This window comes from Conger conger, chromosome 5, assembly GCF_963514075.1.
Source record: "Conger conger chromosome 5, fConCon1.1, whole genome shotgun sequence".
In the NCBI taxonomy this organism is placed as follows: Eukaryota; Metazoa; Chordata; class Actinopteri; order Anguilliformes; family Congridae; genus Conger; species Conger conger.
The window spans coordinates 40,885,517-40,905,565 of NC_083764.1; the positions used below are offsets into that span (position 1 = coordinate 40,885,517).

At 42.0% G+C, this 20,049-nt stretch overlaps 2 protein-coding genes across 3 annotated transcripts in view; one reads left to right on the forward strand and one right to left on the reverse strand.

Moving 5' to 3' along the window:
- Nucleotides 1-6: 6 nt before the first annotated feature.
- LOC133128627 (UAP56-interacting factor-like) lies at nt 7-6,291 on the forward strand. 2 transcript variants are annotated; one of them, XM_061242308.1, is made up of 9 exons: nt 7-116; nt 1,045-1,179; nt 1,306-1,460; nt 1,989-2,122; nt 3,849-3,921; nt 4,069-4,127; nt 4,238-4,312; nt 4,981-5,107; nt 5,704-6,291. In XM_061242308.1, the coding sequence occupies exons 1-9, from the start codon at nt 44-46 to the stop codon at nt 5,800-5,802; spliced, it is 930 nt and encodes a 309-aa protein (XP_061098292.1). In that variant the 5' UTR covers nt 7-43; the 3' UTR covers nt 5,803-6,291. The 2 variants fall into 2 exon arrangements, with proteins under 2 accessions (XP_061098292.1, XP_061098291.1); XM_061242307.1 differs by lacking the exon at nt 7-116 and adding an exon at nt 330-556.
- A 9,405-nt stretch (nt 6,292-15,696) lies between these two features.
- LOC133129834 (TSC22 domain family protein 2-like) overlaps nt 15,697-20,049 on the reverse strand; it is a 34,940-nt gene continuing 30,587 nt past the window's right edge. The window contains exons 2-3 of the mRNA XM_061244180.1: nt 18,057-18,108; nt 15,697-17,637 (exon numbers count right to left, since the gene is read on the reverse strand). Coding sequence (XP_061100164.1) covers nt 17,398-17,637; nt 18,057-18,108 — 292 coding nt within the window. The 3' untranslated portion in view covers nt 15,697-17,397. The remainder of the gene's footprint in view (nt 17,638-18,056; nt 18,109-20,049) is intronic.

Consider the following 20,049-nt stretch of genomic DNA (forward strand, 5'->3'; position numbering starts at 1 on the left):
GTGCACCACACCCCTCCCCCTCCTTCGTCTCTGATAAAACTACATGACCCATCTCTCCATACGTACTAAAGCAGTAAGGATATTAAGAGTAATTTTAACAGTAACGTTAAGTCCAGGTGAGTGGCATGATTGTTTTTCCGGCTGGTAGCACTGCCGTAATTAATGAAACGAACGTCAGCATAAGGCAGTATGATTTTATAAAGTGCATCCACTATCTGTACAATTTCAAAATAGTATTTTACAGTGACGAATGTTTGCTTGTGAGGAGCGAAAAAGTATTTGTCAATGTTTGAATAAAACTACACACCCCACAATCCACTCATTCGATGTCACAGCGCGCGCATGCGCATAGTATTGGTAGTATATTGGGGTTTACTAGTGAATGGAGTGAATTAACGCTGCGCAGGGATTGTTTTGGCTCTATAATTCACCTACAAGATTAACATTAAAATCATGAGCAATATCGGTTTCAATTCTGGTGGTGGACCATCACTAAGGAAAGGTATTGGTGGCGGGGAAAGCGCTGAAGGACTCGATAAAATCGACATGTCCTTAGGTAAGGCCGCGCGGTACAGTGGCTCTTTTACTGGGTTGCTCTATGCCTAGCCCTGTATGAAATGGTAATAGGTTGGCATTTATGTAGCGCCTTTATCTAAAACACGGCTCGGAGGACTAAGGGTACCTAACTAACTTCGCCAAATGACCATTGTCTCATCTACACGTAGATAGCAAGCTATACATAGTATAGCTAACACAGGTTAAACAGTAAGTTAGCTAGCTGGTGCCTTGATGAAAGCAGCTTAAGGCAATATGTTTGCGTTCAGTTACGTCAATGTATACCATGTTACCTAGCTGGCTAAGTTTGTTTGCCTATGTATTTAACTTATATTGGTTCCACAGAGTCACAGACATCAACCAAACTTTCTTAAGACCCTTAATGAGGAGTCTTGTTTATTTCGAGTGGTAGCAGCTAACACCGCAAAATCAAGGAGCTACTGTCAGTTAGCCGCGCCTGCGTTTACACTGCATTGCACTTTTCCTCAGATGATATAATACGTTTGAACAGAAGAGAGCAGCAGACGCATAGGTCTGCCTCGGAAAATCGCAAGACACGCGTGAGTGGCCGTTTCCCACAGGGAAGGAGGGTTGGATCGTGGGCTAGTGGCTCTTCTCAAAGAGGTAACGTTATTAACAAATTGTGCAACATAATGCATTTACTCTTATAAGAAGAGCATGTTCTTGTTACCCAGCAATGTGCACTTTGTCCTGTTCGGTAGACTGCTCATACCTGGACCTCTTTTTCAGGTGGAGGCGTAGTGAGGCTGGGTGCCCGTGGCCGAAGGGTGCCCCCTGTAGTGGGGCGTCGACGGGGTCAAGGGGTCATCACAGGCCTGGCAGCCCGTCGGTCGGCCGCACTCTGGAAGGGAGTCAGCCCACTGAACCGGCCCGCTGTAACTCAGGTACCTAAAGCCGCTACAGGGAAAATCTATAAGAATGCATGAACTTAATCGTTGTTATGATTTTTAGCATATAGGCTACATTCAGACCCTCATAGGAGTTAACTAACAAATTAGCTGTGTTCTGTAGCTGTGTACTTATTCTAGGCAATGATACATTTGTTTGAAGCTCTATCAGTCGTTTTATTTAATATATTTACTACTGTGATATCCTCACTTGTCAGCCTGAAACACGTGTGGTGATGTGTGCCGAACCAGATTCCCCATTCGGACACCTGCCATTTTATTTTTGATTGTTTTAAAAGGGAAACTCGCTGTGTTGTTTCTTTATAATATAATGATAAATGTTTTGATCCAGATTTTTCTATGCTTGCTTCTTTGAATGTTTGTGTTTGGATGTGTGAGACTCCGTATCCGTAAAACAAGTTCCTGAAAAGTGAAAAAGAATTCATCATCCCTGATATCTTCCGCATTCCCACCATTCTCCCTTCTCCTTGTCCACCCTCTGTCACTTCTTCCCCTCTCTTTCAGAAACCACGACCGCTCCTGCAGAGGAGGCCAGGGCAGCCCAGACAGACAGACATACAGAGACGGCAGTACAGACAAGTGGGAGCACAGAGGGGCCAGAACACATCCACATACAGACCTGTCCAGCTGCACACGAGGTGAGCGGCAAACACACACTGCCCCCTGCTGGCAGCCATGCACACAGCTGCCAATACTGCCCTAATCACTGTGATGGTTGAATGCAGGACAAAGGCTTTTATCTCCAACATCAGTTAAGGCCCTTCCACACCAAGATAGATAACTATAACGATAACTATAAATATATAGTTTTAAAAATTGTTCTGACTGAATTGGATGGCAGAGTCCACACCACAACTATAACGATAATAACGAACAATGTCATTGATAGCACTTTCTCTTTTTTTCTAGCTGCGTGAATGATAGAAACACTGCCAGCCAAACTAAATCCATCCACATTTACAGGGCATTCTTTTCAAAATGGCTTCAAGTCAGTATTTACGAACGTTATTGTTCATCAGTGTGGATGCTCACATTGTTAACCTTACAGTTATTGTTTATAGTTTGTGGTGTGGATGGGCCTTCACTCCTTTTTGTGTTTAAGTAATACCATTTATACACCGTTATGCTATTTAGAAGAGGCAGCAGTTACTTTTGGGTCTTTTCTTAACATTATTTCTGTATTGTTTTGTACCGTTTGCCCGTTTGAATGAATGGGGAAATGTTATTATTTTTATCAAAGCCCTCAATTGAGCACTTTTATATTCCTTTCCATTACCTGAAAACAGATTTCTGTTTGTCACATTTTCGTGGTTTTTGTGAAAAGGCAGGTGGGAGAACTTGTGATGCACGTGATGCTTTGTTATTTGCTTTTCAAATGTGAGAGCAAGTACGAGCCTTCTGAATGTATCGAAACCGCCTGTGGCTTCCATACTGTTTGTTTGGGCAGTAATGTTAAGAACGGGATTTTTTTTTTCTTTCCTCCAACCCCCACCACCCTGGTTCCCCTCCTTGCGCCCACTATAAGGGGATTACCCACCATCTTGCCTCGCCTCTCTTTGTGAGGGCTGTAATTTTCCGGAAAACAATGAGCCTGAGCAGGTTCACACTGATGTGGGAGAAGTTCGCCCAATTGTGTTTTGCTGACCTATAGTCGGTCACTTCATCTGAGCAGTCGGGGCTCCGAGGTCTCCCCCGTCTGAGGTGGCTACTCCAGTCAAATTCACCACTGGCTACACAAACCAGTCAGATTGGTTATGCTAACAATATCATAAGCTATTGCTTCCCCTTCCAAATGATGGACTGTCTCTCCAATAGGGTTGAGTACCAAAACCCAGTGCCTCGTGTCAGTGCCATGTTAAAATACGATCCCTGAGCTGCCAATTGAAATGTCCACTGTTTTCCAGCACCCTCTGGTGCTGACAAACTGAAGTTGCAGGCAACAGAAACATTGCTCACCCTAAGCCCCACTGCACAGCTTCACTAGCTAACGTTACACTCCCTCTGTCCACTCCTACTCGCCAGTGACAGCAAGCAAGCTAACCTTTACACTTTAATTAAAATGTAATAGAAATTGAATGTTTGCTTGCTCTTTATTTTAAAGATTGTGTTGGTTCAGGCCTTGTTTAGGAAACCGTTTTAAAAGTTTTATCACCAGTATTAGTAAAATCAAAATGAGACCCATCCCTAGTCTCAGATCAAGACTAACCACTACCTGTTGTTGCTATAGCTTGTTTTGTACTCTATTATAATAATAATAATCATAAATTGCATTTATATTCTGTGAATGCACCTACATGTCATCTCTCTCGCTACGTAACCATCTTTTCTGTCGGCACCTCTCCCTCCAACCCATTTTCTGTGTAGGAATGTGCCTCCCATTCAGCAGATCCAGAAGGAAGCTCGCCAAGCAACTTTTCTCTTCCGTAGGGGCCTCAAGGTACAGTACATCTTTCCCTTTCCCCTTGTACAGAGCACCTGGACATGCGGCAGCCGTAAATTTGAGTTGCTACAGGTTGGAATGTGACCTCCTTGTAGAAGGCCTAAAAATGCCCCTTTCCCATTCACGCGTCTGTCCACGCCTCAGGTCCAGGCCCAGGTGAACAGCCCTGCGCCATCCCCAGCAGCAGCACAGAGGACACAGCCGTAAGTCTGGCGTCACATGCCACTGGAAACGGTCGTCTTTGTGCTGGGGGAGGGGGGCGGTCTTTTCAGGAAATGCGTGTTGCAGCTTGCACTGTCCTCCACTCCTCTAGGTGGCGCACTTCGACAACGAGCAGCGGAATCTTGACCGTTTCCATCGACAATCCAACCGCGAGAACGCAGCCAGAGTGAGGCGATTTAAAATGTATCCATTTAGCTGACGCTTTTAGCCAAAGGGCATTACACATAAGGAGCAAAATCCGCAAGACCTAGAGATACAGTTACGGTCATATACAGTGCAGTCCATAAGTATTTGGACTGTAACCCCCTTTTTCTTTTTCCTTTTTTCTTTTTTTGTTGCTTTGTCATAAAAATTAAAAAGATGTCATTCCTACATGTATCATCCAATATGGTTATAAATACCCTCAAATTAAATATGACTGTCTGCACTTTAACCTTATATTCATGATTTCAGTTTAAATTTCTTTTAAAAAGTGCTGGAGTACAGGGTCAAAAGAAAATAAATTGTACCACTGTCCAAACACTTATGGACTGCATTCTAAGTGCCACTGTTAAGATGCAGGCCTCAAGACCTATGAGATGAAGCGGTGTTGCTCACACAAACCCATGCGTGTACACTCTTGCACACGTGTTAATGGACCTAGGGAAGGCCGCAATCTAATGTCCAGGTTAAGTGCTGTGGCCTTGCTCTTTCAAGTGCAGGCTGCACTTACATAATCAGTTGCTCTAGATTCTGAGGAAAAACTCAGAAGTGGAGGTGAAAGTGATGCTTGGCTGTGCAGCAGGACAGTAACCCCCCGTGAAATGTCTGTGCTCCTCCCTCTGTTCTCTTCAGGCCCCCCCGAGCCTGGACTCTGCACCCCCCTGTTACTCCCCCACAGATAGTGAAGCAGGAAGAAGAGGAGAGAAAACCGCCCAAAGGGGTGCCTCTGCAGTTCGATATCAACAGCGTGGGCAAGCAGGTGACTCCCATCTGCTTTAGGACTGTATTATTCTTCCCTGCCTGTGTGTTTGTTTTAGGACTGTACCACTCTTTCCGGCTGTGCGTTCATGCTTTAGGAGTGTACCATTCTCACTGCCTGTGTGTTTGTTTTAGGACTGTACCATTCTCACATCTGTCTCTGAACTGGTACTGTCTGTTCTCACCACACTGTCCCTCTGTTGTGTAGCACTGGACAGTACTAGTTCTACTTATAGTACCTCATGACCTGTCCTTTGGGCTATTGCTTGAATCCTACATTCAGAGCTAGAAATTTGGCTCTGCGTGCGTGTGTGCGTGCCTGTAAAAATGTGAATAAGGACATTAAACTTTGTTCAGTTCATCAGCTGTGATTTTGTGTGGATAGCACCCTTACCTTGCAGTTGCTATAGAGTAACGTGCTCACCATAAGTGAATAAGCTTTTTCTGCTGTGGAGAGAAAAATCAGAAGAGCCTTGCCCAGACTCCTCAATCAGAGTGATGTTTCTGGAATGACTGTTTATTTTTGACCCTGGGTTGCTGAAGGAATGCCCTTTCCTTATCTCTCCTGTCTGCTCCCTCTCTGCCTCCCCTCGTCAGACCGGCATGACCCTGAATGACCGATTCCGCATCTTGAAAGACCAGCGCGTGGCGACCGCACAGAGCAGCAAGGCCGGCCGGTTCGTCACCGTGGGCTGACCGCAGCGCGGGTCGACCGCATCCCGACCATGAACCCGTGCGTACCGCAGAGGAGCGGGGGGGGAGCCAAAATAAGCCGGGAACCCAGCACAGCCTTTTCGACGCAAGACCTGTCAAATTTTCTTGGGGGACAATAGGAATCCTTTGAGCCCAGAGACTGCCCTACAGGATTTAGGGGAGCACTAATCTTCGAAGGAGGTCACCTGTCTTTTTACTTTTAATGTTTTTCTTATTTTTACTGTTAATAATGACCAGAGTTGATTCTGCATTCATGTTTTGTGTTCAGGAATGCCTTTTTCAGGGCAAATTTGACTTGTTCTTGATGAGGTTGATATATCAAGCCAGAGCCAAGTATTCCATAGGCAGGGATGGTTTAAGTTATTTAGGGGTTTGTTTTGGGTTTTTTTAATAGAAATTAGTTTTTATATAAAAAAAAGTTGTTTGTTTTATAAAAATGTTTCAAATAAACATTAATGTGGCACATTGTAATCTTGGTGGTTCATGAGTGTTTCTTTTAAAAGTCGGAGTCATGAAAGGAGTTTGGTAGAGCCATTTTATTTGTGTAATTTGAGGAGTGTTCTTATCCTGGCATGCATCTTTTAAAATGCTGGCGCAAATAACGCTTTCCACATCAGTCTACAGGGTGAATATAATTACAGCCATGTGTTTTTACTGCTGCCAAGTATGAGAACGGTTTGTCAATACTTGGTCTTGACATGCACGATTAAATGCATGTCAGTTGCATTGCTTAATGACATGTATCTGTTTCAGGCCCACTAGGACTATGTGAAAGATGGGGTCTGTAGACCAGCTGGTAAGGGTGCACATTGTGGTGGGGGGGGTGAAGATTGGCCTGCCATCAGTAAGCACAACTGCTCTGCTACTGCATGGTTAGTTTGCCTAATTCCTACAATGTATTGTGCAACCATCTGGATGATTTGCTCGTGGATACTGTGTGTTAGGATGAAATAAATGGCTTTAGTCTCATGGTTTAGCCATCTTAGTTGTGAATTTTGGCAGTAGCATTATTGCTTGTTTTATGTGTAAAATAATTGCCGGTAATTTGCCCTGTTTTTGTGACGGCAGATATCGGATTCTATTTAGGTGGGCCATTTTGCACCCACGGACTTCACCCCCCATCAACACCGCTGCCAATAGCTCTCTGTTCTGTTCGGCAGCTGTTTCCAGAAAAACATGTAATATTTCACAACAGTGTGAATGGGAGGTGAGGTCCAGAGCTCGCTGTTGTGGAGTAGTTTAGGACCAACTCTGGACCTCACATCCTTTCAGGCCCTATGGGGAATACAATGTTTTGTCAGTTGAGCACACCCCTTTTCTAAAAACAATGTTATGAATATGTTAGACATACCTACATAGCTTATCACAAAAGACAAGGCAACAACATTAGCATTGATGAATGACTGGGACAATATTGGCCGGAATGTTCTCATGTCATTTTCTGGTGCCTTAAAAAAAAAGTAAATTGTCCACTGGGGGGTGATGTACCTTTTTTTCTGAGTATTTTCCTTCATAATTTCTGTTGAATAGGGTTTTGTTTTTTCTGGGATTTCTTGCTATGCCAGTTTCTTTGAGCACATTTAAAAGTAATTGGCTGTGTGACTGCTGGCTTTTATCGCTATGTATGACTAAGTAATTTTTCCTTTTGCATTTACAATTAACTTGTTTGAACTTGCCCCTGATCATTCATAGCCATGCAAACTGAACACATTGATGTGTTAGAACTTCGGCCAATGCAAATTCTTTCTGAGTAGTAAAGTTTTTGGCAATACTCTGAATGATTTGCATATCCTGCTCTTTATCATAGTGTTGTTGACTTTTAAATATGGGTGAATTTTTCTGAGATATCGGATAGCGGTTGTCTATTGCAGGGCACCAGTTGATGAATTGGCATCGACACTTATTTAATAACCAGCAGCTGCTTTAAACCGACCCCCCAATCCATTATTATTTATTAGTTCCGATTTTATTGTTGCAATGTCCAATGAAAAATGATCTCCCTGTTTTTTTATATACAGTAAGTATAAAAAAAGTTCAAAAAAAGCAAAGAACCGTCTTCATATATATTTCAAATAATAACCTGGAAATCACTTATTATTTTTACTTATTAACCTTTATTTATACAGGATAAGTTATCTGAGCATGCATGCTCTCTTGCAGCAACACCCTGTTAATGCCCTCCCCCAGTAGCCTGACGTGCAAGTTTTATGTTATTTGTATTACCAATCTAGATTTGGCTGGATTTAATAAATTTTCTTGATCACACTAAATGTGTTAAGGAGGTCTACCCCTGTTTAATTGTTTAAATGTGTTTAATTGCAGAGTATGACCAACATTAAGTCTCATACCTGAAATGGCTGATCAGGTCAGTCAGGCTGGCATGAAGAGCGAAGAACTGCCCGCACCGGCAAAAAAAGTTTTGAACCTTACTAAGAGCATCGTTAGTCCATAGTTATAAGATATTAAAAATAAAAATATGGTTACCAAGATGACTAAACTGAGCCAACTGGGTGACAAGGGCAATTTTCAATTAGGTTACCAAAAGGCCTGCTACAACACTTACCAGATATAGAGCTCATTGGTTGAAACTGGCCAGAGACCAACAATCTATTCAGCACATGACAGATGTGACCTGATTGGAAGAGAGGCTCAAGAAGTGGCCATCATCAAGACAAGTCAAGACACGCCATGTTTATAAGCGCACAGCAACACAATAATCTGTATCCACTCAAAAACTAAATATTTTTAGTGAAAAAAAAAAAGCTTCCACTTCCATTGTGTTTGAGCTCCTATGTTTTTGTAATGTTTTGAGTAATTCTGACTCTTGGAAAACAAAACGCAAAGGATTACCTTCCAGAAAGTACCAGGATGATGCATGTAGTCAGAAGGCCTCAATAATAGTCACAATTTTATTTTGGGTTATACTTAAGGGGTTAAAGTAAATTTGCATGGAGGAATGGGAACAGGGATTAATTTGGACAGTGTTGACACCACACACAATTTGTCATGAATCTCACTCAACAATCTGGGGTATTGGTTCCATCTTTCCAGTTCTCAGGGAATGAAGTATCCGATATCCAAGCAGACTTATGCGGCAAGCATACTTTACATGATTGCGGATTCTTTAATGTTCCCATAAGTTATATATGAAAATACATTTAACCATAGGCATAAAATGAAAACGAGCAAAAGATGGAAGTTGCTCTTTTGCGTATGTCTAGCATCAGCCAAGTATTCTTCAACGTAATACAATTAAACCAATTAAATATCAGTGGATCGGGCACATGCATTGAAGTTGGGGGACATCATATTGTGTGGAGAAAAGGGAGTTATTTAATTTCATTACAAACTAATACATTTGCAGATACAGTATCTTAGATAAAAGCACAAACGGGCAACTAAAATGGCAGTTGAATATTAGGATATTCTACAGACTAAATGGAACAATCAGCATTTGTCCAGCATTGTCATTTAACACTAGAGTAGGGCAAGTCAGTAAGTCTTATGGTTTCACTTTATTTACTGAGGGATTCTACTGATATTTATTACTTTTATTATGGCTGGTTTGCCATAGTCTGTGAACCAGTCATGAGGTTGCCACACAAGTCTCAAATTTTCGTGACAGAGTTTAGGCTTTTCGTTTCATATGGATTGCATTGCATAACCCAGGCTGTGCTGTAAAGCTGCTGAATTTTCTGATATATTTCTCCGGGGTCAAAATGAGTCAATCATATCAGACTGTACCAGGAAATAAGTTCATGAAAGTTCCCTGCTGTCTTTCAAACAACTCCAATCTTCGAACAGCTCAGGCTTGAAAGAAAGCAAGGTCTCAAATAATGTGCAGGGATTTACAGGAACACCGTATAAGATGAAGATTGAGTTTGCTACTCAACTTTCTCAGAGGCCTCATTGTTTTCTCATGTAATGCTCCTTTGGTGATCTTAGGAGAATGGGTACAGATAAAGAAGATCATGGTATGATCCAGTTTTTTTTCCTGATAAAGACATAACCTCTGTGAGAAACATGCTCTCAGTTGTATGGGATGCAGTTGGCATGGGTTGATAAATTAAACAAATAAATGTAATTACATGGGACGACATTAGCTCAGCAGTTGGAAGGTTGCCGGTTTGATCCGGTTTGTGTGTCAAAGTGTCCCTGAGCAAGACACCTAAACCCCAAATGCTTCTGACTGATTGGTACCTTGCATGGCAGCCAGTCACTGTTGTGTGTGCTCTTTGGATGAAAGCGCTATATAAATGCAGACTATTTACCAATTGCTCATACTTCCAACACAACTTTCTATTCCCTGACAGAAATATTCAATAAACATGCACTAGCATGTTTCAAGTGCAGTTGTTTTTTTACAGCAATAACATGACGGACAATATGTTGTGAGACTCTTATTACTTAGTCTCAACAAAATTTAACATAACTGTATGAGAGCCTCGATGCTTATCTGCATCAAGTGTTTTGTTTCCAATTATGTTCAAAATTTTAATGACGTAGAGGCATGTCATCTATTTTCAAAAAAAGAATTGGTGGTCTTTCAAAATATATTATACAATTACTATTCAAAGTTCTAATCAATTGCCACTAACCTTTGCATGTGTGGTGAGTTTCAAGGCCCCCGAATTGATAAACCCAGAACCAGTGTTTGGTTCATTATTTGTGTCATTCTGTCATGTTCAGTACACCCATGCTTGGGACAGAGGAGCTATTGAGCTGTCTGTATTTAGAAAAACGGGCAATCTTCACAGGATCAGGTGACGCACATCACAGTCATAGGCACATCTTTCATATTGCTTATACCAGGAATTTTCCCTCCTCCCCTCACCTAGATTCACAGGATGGATGAGTCACGTCCGCAACAAGAAGCTACCTACGTGCGTACGGTACATGGGTTTGTACACGTTTCATGGAAGTATTTCACATATGCACCCATGCATACGTACACACACACTTAAATGTTTGTGTGTGCTTTTTTGTATGAATATGAACCACTGAAAGTAATGTGCCAAAACCTTTTTTTGCTTAAGTAAGAAATGCATATCCTGATTTAAGTAGCTACCAATAGCCCTGGAACATAGAAGCTTTTAGAAACCAGTTATCAGTTATAACAGGAGGTAATATGGAGAAAATATTCATTATTATTCACTGCCATCTTAATTTCAGGAAGCTGATGCGTCCACAGTAACATTCGTTCTCAAGAAGCTTCTTTAATTGGATTGCTAACCTTGACAAAGAAGGAAAGCAAAAATAAAAACATGTAGTGGATTGAAAGGTCAATTCAAAGTGCAACAATTTGTTATTTAAAATAAAATCTGAGATATTCAGAAATACCCGGCGACATCTCAAATGGGAGTCCAAACATCATTCCAAATGTTGTTCCATGTTCACATCATGAATGTGATGGAGAATTAAAACTGAATGAAGACATCTGTGGGAGATTCATGCTGAGAATCTGGTGCAGATCAAAATGATGTTAGCATCTTCATAAGCTTTATTAAAGAGAAATTCCAATTAAAGGGAAATGTAGAAGGGGGGGATTCTTGTTTAAACTGACATTACAACATATAGCACAGTCCATAAGTAGATTCTTTTGGTTCTGTACCACAGTAAATTGGATTTGGAATGAAAAACTATGAAGCTAAAGTACAGGCTACTTACATCCATGTTGGGTGATAGGTGTAGGACGTACATGACATCCATCCATCCATCCATTATCTGAACCCGCTTATCCTGATCAGGGTCGCATACACCCTGGACAGGTCGCCAGTCTATCTCAGGGCACACATACCATTCACTCACACACTCATACCTACAGGCAATTTAGACTTTCCAATCAGCTTAACATGCATGTCTTTGGACTGTGGGAGGAAACCGGAGTACCCAGAGGAAACCCACGCAGACACGGGGAGAACATGCAAACTCCGCACAGAGAGGCCCCGGCCGACGGGGATTCGAACCCAGGACCTCATTGCTGTGAGGCGGCAGTGCTACCCACTGCACCATCCGTGCCGCCACCGTACATGACATTTTATACATAATCCCTCATTGTTCCCATTTTAGGGGACCAAACATAATTGGCTTCTCAGCTGTTTCTGATTAGTCTAGTGTATCAGTTGCTTCCTTAGTGCAGGCAGCACATGATGGCCACAGTTGTGCCAATAACAGTCGAGGTTGCCATTATGAGGCCGAGAAATAAGAAAACAGTCAAGACATACTGTAGGCCAAACAATAGGCTTACCAAAATATGTTGTTTGGAACATCAGTTGTGAGCTCAGTAATTGCAAAGGGGGTTGTTGGCCAAGAACAAAACCTTTACCTACACCTTTACTGAGGAATTGATGCCATAATGGAAAAAAACCTGCAAACACCTGTCTGACAGATCACTGGAGGCAGGTAGATTTAGGAGGCAGGTATGGATGCGTCAGTGACTGCTCTCAGCAGACTTCACAAACAGATTTACAGAGGCTACACTGCAAATCCGTAGTTAGCTGCAAAAACAGGAAAAAGGTGTGGAAGTTAAAAGGAATTGCCCAAGAACCAAAGCCCCCCTGCTCATCTGTGAAACAGGGCAGTGAAGGTTGTTATAGTTTGGGGTGTGTACAGCTGCCACAGGTGCTGGCTCACTTGCCTTCATTCATAGTGTAACTGCTGACAGCAGCAGCAGAATTAATTCTGTCCAGAAGCATCGTATCTGTTAAAGTTGAAGCAAATGCCTCCAAACGCATTGGACGGCACTTCATCCCACAGCAAAGTAATGATCCCGAGCATATACCAGTGCGCTCCTGTTTCGGTAACCCTATTGTTTGGCCCATGTCTCTGACAGTTTTTTCTTATTTATCAGCCTCATAATGGCTTCCGTGACTGTCATTGGCACAACTCTGGTCCTCGTGTCGGTAACAGATTGTACCACAGCCGTTTTTATACATAGCCCCCTAATTTTAGGGGATTAAAAGTAATGAAATAAAGTCATTATATCCATAAAAATTCAATATTTCATTGCAAATCCCTTGCAATCAATGTCTGCCTGAAGTCTATGACTTGTAGACTTGAGCAGGAGATCAGCTGTCTCTGAGATACTCAAACCACCCTGTCTGCCACCAAAAATCATTCCACAGTCAGTCAAACTTTTCCCCATTTTGATGGTTCATATGAATATTAACGAAAGCTCCTGACCTGTATCTGCATAATTTTATGCATTGCACTGCTGCCACAGGGTTGGCTGATTCGATAATCTTGTGAATAAGTAGGTGTACATATTCCTAATAAAATGCTCAGTGAGTGTATATGTGAAGTCATATAGACATAAAGACCAGGGCACAAACTTACACAGGGCATGCTGAAATATGGGGATTATGTGTAGTTGCATTTGGCAAGAATGATGGGTTTGTTTTCACTTATATATTATAGTATATAATATAGTATATAACTGATGACGTGTGAATGTTATATATTCCACGTAGACCAATTATTTGGTCTAGAAAGTATAGACCATTTCTGCAGGATAGCTATCAGATGAAAAATCAAAGCTGTAAGAAATGTTGGATTCAGCAACCTTTGACTTGTATTAAAATAAGACATTTTTCCAGTCCATTTTCAGGTGCTGTTTCAGCTAGAACTGTACAGGTGGTCTATAGTCATAGCATTTAGACCAGTCTTCTTATTGAATTAAAAATATTTGCTCGAATATACACTGCCGTTCAAATGCTTGGGGTCACCTTGTCTTTTTCTGATTTTATATTTCATTTTCTCGGTTTGTGATCAAGCAAATATGTGGTCAAAGCGCAGACTCAGAGTTTTTATTAAACGGTATGTTTATACATTTTGGTTTCACCAGCACCTTTTATACGTAGTTCCCCATTTCATTGTTTGAGAGAAATTAACAATGTCAAATAAAAGAGTCATATTTTGTATTTGGTTGCATATCCTTTGCATTCCATGACTTCCTGATGTCTGTGACCCATCAACAGCATGCATCTGGATATCTTATTTTCAGGTTGTGCTACAAGCAATACTAAAACTCTTTGCAATTGAATGGAACTCAATGGAAATTGGGGGGTGGGACTAGATTCAGCTGTAAATTATGCTGATACAGTATGGAACACATTGGTTGGCTAAATGGTTTTAAGTCATCAAGGGTCCAAGGTATCAAATGAGCCTTAAACCACTGTGCTGCTGTCAGATAATGTGACTATAGCTTCTAGAAATCCAAACCACCAAATTATTCATTTAAAATGTCTTCACATGGTATATAGGACTCCTTTACGACTATTCCAAACGCATCTTTCTCCCACTCCAATGTGCTTACTGCGCTCCCACGGTGCAGTCAGAGCCTTTTTACATACAATCTGGGAGTGCCAGGTAGTGTCTGATTTTTGGAAGCGGGTGAGCTTAACTTTTTCCTAAATACTTGCCGAAATCATTCCTTGCTCTCCTCTGATATTATTACTTAATGACAATTCTACTATTCATTTTACATTGCAACAGAAGAAAATCTGGTTAGCTGCCTTTTCAGGTCCTTCACTCCTGTCCCTGGTCAAAATGGATGCTTCTTAGACATTATACAGTATACCCTCACCAAGCACTTTATTAGGAACATTTTTACGTTATTACACCCACTTATTCATGCGATTATCTAATCGGCCAATTGTGAACGGGGAAAAAAAAAATCGAAGTGACTTTGTCCGGGGAATGATTGTTGGTGGCTGACAGGGTGGTTTCAGTATCTCAGGACCTGCAGATCTCCTGGGATTTTCTCACACACTAGTCTCTGGAGTTCTGCAGACAGAAATGCATTGTTAATGAGAGAAGTCAGAGGAGAATGGCCAGACTGGTCAAAGCTGACAGGAAGGTGATAGTAATGCAAATAACCACAAATAACCAACAGTGGAATGCAGAAGAGCATTTCTGAACACACAACGCATCAGAACTTTAAGTGGATAGGCTACAGCAGTAGAAGTTTAAAAAATTTCTTACTAAATACCTAATAAAGTGCTCGGTGAATGTATATGTTTATTTACTTTGGTTTGGTTTACCTACATACAATATACTTGTATATTAAATAAATGACTGAGAAACAGGCCATTTCTGCCCAACACAATGCAGGGAGCCAGGGAAAAAAGTGGTAAATGTTCATTTTTCTTTTTTTTTGTTCCAAAACATGCTTTGTTCACAGTTGACTAATGTATGAATAATGGAACAAATGCTGAAATCATGCTGCAAGTTTTAAGGCACGCGTTTTATAGTTTAGATAACATAAATCAACTTTTCTTCCTTCTTTTTTGGCACGTGCTGCATGCCAAGTGACTGTGACACATGATTCTTCCAAAGGCCTGAAGGGGTGACCTAATTTCAGGTGAGAGAGAAAGAGTCACGTCTGCTACTGTGTAAACTGCATCGTTTTGCTTACAGGCATTTTGTGCATGTTGTGGCAGCCACCCTGCGCAGAAACTTGTTTCGCTTGAGAGCCCAGTTTTGCAGGGGTTTATAGCTAAGCGCAGGGTGGATGAAACTTGCAATTAGTGACTCCCCCATGGCTGTTGTATCATCTGTTGAACGATGTTGTGCGGGTGAATACCTCTCTGCCTGATGGTGGAGCATCAGTTGGGTACTGAGCTTCTTAAAGACTTTTGGTTCATTTGTTGTTTACATGCAGTTTCCACAGACAGTGTTTTTTCGCGGTTTTGCTTAAAAAATAGCTTTGCCCATTTGGAAAACATATCGTGGGGGGGTGGGGGGTGTCCAATGGGACATCAAGAACACACAGATGGGCAGAAAGAACTGGGGTTCACGGTCTTCCCCATACAGAGCCCGCGGCGGTTAAAAGCGCATCTGCGAACCAAGGTTTTTCCACAAAGAGCCGACAAACGATTAGTTTGGAATCTGAACGTTGCATTTATTAAATACATTAAAATTTGCAAAGTAACAAAACTTTATCTGCATATGAAATTCAAAAACACCGTTTAAATGAACAAAAAGATGGCTCACTTCATTTTCGCCACCCACGGTGCACGCGGGGCACCGGGGCTTCTCTCCTCCATCTCCCGGCCAGCTCTTCATTCGGCGCGTCCGCTCTGACATTTTTCACAGACTACTTTATGATACAATAAGGGCTGAAGTAAAAAAAATAAAAATAAAAAAAATAAAAACCATGAGGTAAGAGAGTGGCTTGAAGATTACAGATCATGCAAAGCATGCTAACAGCAACAACAAAAAAAATGTGGTGAAGGAGAGAGTAACAAAAAAAAAAAAAAAAAAAATGAAACAAATTAAAATACATAAGAGAGTGCGCATTACAAAATAATAACTGAATTACACAGCTTTGCATCTTTGGTTACAAAGTAGGTTGAACAATTTCACAGCTTTTTTCTTCCCCCCCCCACCCCCCACCCACTCCCTCCCTCAAAAAATATAAAAATAAGCACAAGTTTTTTGTTATTTTCTATTTAAAGGTGGGGGGAGGGGGGGGGGCAAGTATGGCAATTACCTCTCCGCTCACAGACAAAGAAACGAGTGACAGAAGCAAACAGTTTTCTTCATCAAAATATCCCACCAAATATTCATTAAAGATTTCATATCACAAGAACTGATGCTTACCTGTACAAAGTTTCTATGCTCTTAATACTTTACACTCTATACAACTGTACATTCAAAAACTGGAACTGAACTAAATAAACAATCCCAAAGTAAAATTGCCATTAGTGTTAGAACTACACCAAAATTTGTCTTTATTATTGCCTATATAGTTAACTAGTTTATGCAATACTCAACCCATCCATTGCATGACCAATTACATATTTCAAAGGTTTAAAAAAAAAAAAAAAAAAAAAAAAAAAGTATTCTCATTTAACTGATTCGGGAACACTGTTCATTTACATTATGAAAATAGCAGCCCTGTAATAAATAAACACAAACAGTGAAACTGAACTGATGTATGATGGATTGGACGCATGTCAAAAGTGCGATGGCTCTACTGACAGACTGGCACTTCCAACAGCATGAAACAGCAAGGTCCTCCTCCTCCTCTACATATTCGCCACCCTCTGCCTTCGCTTGTGTTCCGTGCAAGCTGCGCCCCCCTGCCTCGCCCGGCTGGAAGGCCGGGGGTGGGGGTGGGGGGGTCGGAGGCGACGAGAAGCGGCCCGAATCGGACACCCGCTGCTCCCCGTGGAACTCCCGCCCAGACCGCCGCCCCGCCTCTGCCCGGGCGTCGAGGTGCGTGACCCAACGGAATGCCTTCACAGGATGATGGCCTGAATCTCAGGGAGGGCCAGGCGCCGTGCGGACAGTCACACAGTCACACAGTCACACAGTCACACAGTCACACAGTCACACAGTCACACACTCACACACTCACACACTCACACACTCACACACTCACACACTCACTGAAGCGGCGGCGGCTCTTCACATTTTTCCGAAGCGGGCGGCAGGACGAGATGCAGACGGATCTATTTTCGTTTTTGGATTTTTTTGTCTTCTTTGTTTATTTTCTTTAACAGTTCGAGTGCGAGGATGGTCGCCTCGTTTTTTTCTTTTTTGTCTCCGTCGTCGCTACGGCGAGGGTTGCATTCACGCCGAGGAGACGTTGGGCTGAGGGGGCGGGGCCTCCGGTTGCTGGGGGGGCGTGGATCCGGGAGGGTTGCTGGGCTGAATGGAGAGCTGGGAGAGCTGGTCACTGTTGGCCAGGGACTTGAGTACGGCGTTCTCCCGCTCCAGGACAGAGTTCCTCTCGTAAAGTTCTTTGATCTGCTCCTTCAGCACCTCCACCTCCTCCCGCACTGCATACATCAGGTGGCTCTTCACTAGGTCCTGCAGGCAAGGCCAGAGAAAGCTCCAATTAACCCAGAGCCAATGGCACTGCTGTAAAACACCGCTACATTACATTACATTCATGGCATTTGGCAGACGCTCTTATCCAGAGCAACCTACAGCAAAGTGCAAAATGCGTACCCATAACCAGGGAGAAGTGCGCTGAAAGACCCTAGAGGGAAGTACAATTTCAACCGCTATCTGCATTCATGCTAATTTCGAAAAAATCTTAACAAGATTGGGTGAAAGCAGGCGAATGAATATTCATATTCAAAATGTGTATTTACACAGGGCAGCAGCTGGTAGATATACCAAACAAACAGTACAATGCAGGGGACTTGGAATTATGGTTAATATTGCAATTAACCTCAAGCTAATTTTGCAGTGTTCGTTCAAAATAAAAGAAACGCATCACTTACCATTGCTTGCTCGATTTTGTTGTCAATGGCAACGACACTTGCTCCAGATGCCCTAGAGGGGTGAAGAGAGGAAACATAAGAATTAAAACAGGGAAATAAACAGATATTGGCAAGGCACCGATTTTCCATTTCATTGCGTTTATCTTTTTATTTTAAGCCGGTAAAGTTTTAACTTGAAAAGTAGACGATTTTCTGAACCAAGAAGTAACGCCTGCGAACATCCTTAAAAGAGCCTTCTTCCGTCTCCACAACGCCCCCACAGCAAGTAAACCGGAATCCACTGTCTATACGAAATATAAGTCAATCAAGCGATAGATGATAAACAAACTTCATCAATAATAATACCCCTCCGCTTGCAGCAACAGCCGTGGGGCGCTGCATTTAAAAAATATTTGCATACGTTTGCGCCGCCTAATTTAAAAGTAGCACCCATTGCCCTACTTCTGGAAGGCTTGCTTAAAAACAAGGCATGCAAATTTAGCTCCCAGCATTCCCGGGGCCGCAGCATTGTTCCTCTGGTAGCTGCATCTGAAGCGAATTGTAAAGTTTGCGGGGGTTTTGAGGATAACAGGAAGACCCTTCACTCGATACACGAGGTGCGCCACAACAAAAATAAGGCAGTTTCACATTTTTATTTTCCAGAAACAAACTATACAAGTACTTTATTGATAAACTGATAAGGTTATAAAAGACTTCCCCACCTCTCAACACAACCACTAAATAAAACCGCATTGCTTCCACAAGCTAGAGCAGATTTCAGCTTTCCATCGGAAATATTTTAAGTATGACACTCCCGCGAATAACGCACGAATTGTATGACATACAAAACCTACAAAACATCAACAACCGGTCAAGCGGCTTTAAAATACGTAACCAGCTAGAGCTCTATAAGTATTTTTAAGACGCAAGAATACTTCAGCAATTTTAATTCAGCCCGACCTTCTTTCAAGGCAACATTAACACGTTGTAAACTCCCCGGCTGTAACTCAACTCAATTAAGCACACCATACTGAATAACGAACCGGCAGAAAGAAATACCCAAAATTCAGAGGTCAATATAAATAATGTAGAAATTCCAACCACCACCTGTGCTTATTACACAAATAATAATAATTCTGGAATTCGCAATAAATAATAGAACCATTAGACCGAGTACTCAATTCCAAAATAAAGTAAAAATAAGTCACCTGTAGCGTCTTCCGTATGATATCAAATGCCCCGAATATGTGGGTGACGACCCAGGTGAAGAACAGGGTAGTATGTAGGACACCTTGCCACGCATTTTAAGGAACACAATTCTCCCAAGTTCTACTCTGCTAGAAGCGCACCTGAAGATGAAAAATCTTGTACTGAGGACTGAAACCCGAGAAGGTATTTTATACAAGGCAAAAGCCTCAGCTAACAGAAGGGGTGGGGTTAGGTTTACCCCCCCCTCCCTTTCGAATGTTAACTGACTGCACGTATCACATTCAGCTTGCTATTTAGGAATGTCTCTAAATGTAGTTTACATAATACTTTAGGAATAAAATCACGCTTAGTCATAACTCTGATCGCGAGAATTTCGGCAGCCAACACTAAATCAATCTTCTTTTTCCATCACGGTTGTATTAAATGGCAGGTTCCTTTACAAACAAAGTAACTGTACTTAAACAGTGTTCTATCCCAAATGAAGTCAGTATAAACCCACAAGCATAATCCTCCGCTTTGGGTTTACCTTTAAAAGGCATAGGCACTCCCGGTGAGCTGCCCCGCACACGTGGTCCTGAAAACTATCTGAAAATTTTCGCATCAATAAAAACGAAATGGTCAATGGCATACGACGAGCACAGCGGTGCTTTCCTAACCACTTAACCGGTGCTTTCAACAGTTTTGTGATCTCAATTAAAGTAAAGGCATTAAAGGTTAGCCTACACTTGAAATCTGAGTACCATTTCCTTGTGGTACCCACAGTTACCCCCCACCCTAGGCCTACTAAAATTTTCGCCCCGATTAG

Excerpts from the sequence above, each read along its gene's own strand:
- LOC133128627 (XM_061242307.1), top strand. The coding sequence starts at position 454 with ATGAGCAATATCGGTTTCAATTCTGGTGGTGGACCATCACTAAGGAAA. Across the intron at positions 557-1,044 it reads TAAAATCGACATGTCCTTAG|ATGATATAATACGTTTGAAC; the intron begins GTAAGGCCGCGC and ends ACTTTTCCTCAG. Across the intron at positions 3,922-4,068 it reads TCTTCCGTAGGGGCCTCAAG|GTCCAGGCCCAGGTGAACAG; the intron begins GTACAGTACATC and ends TCCACGCCTCAG.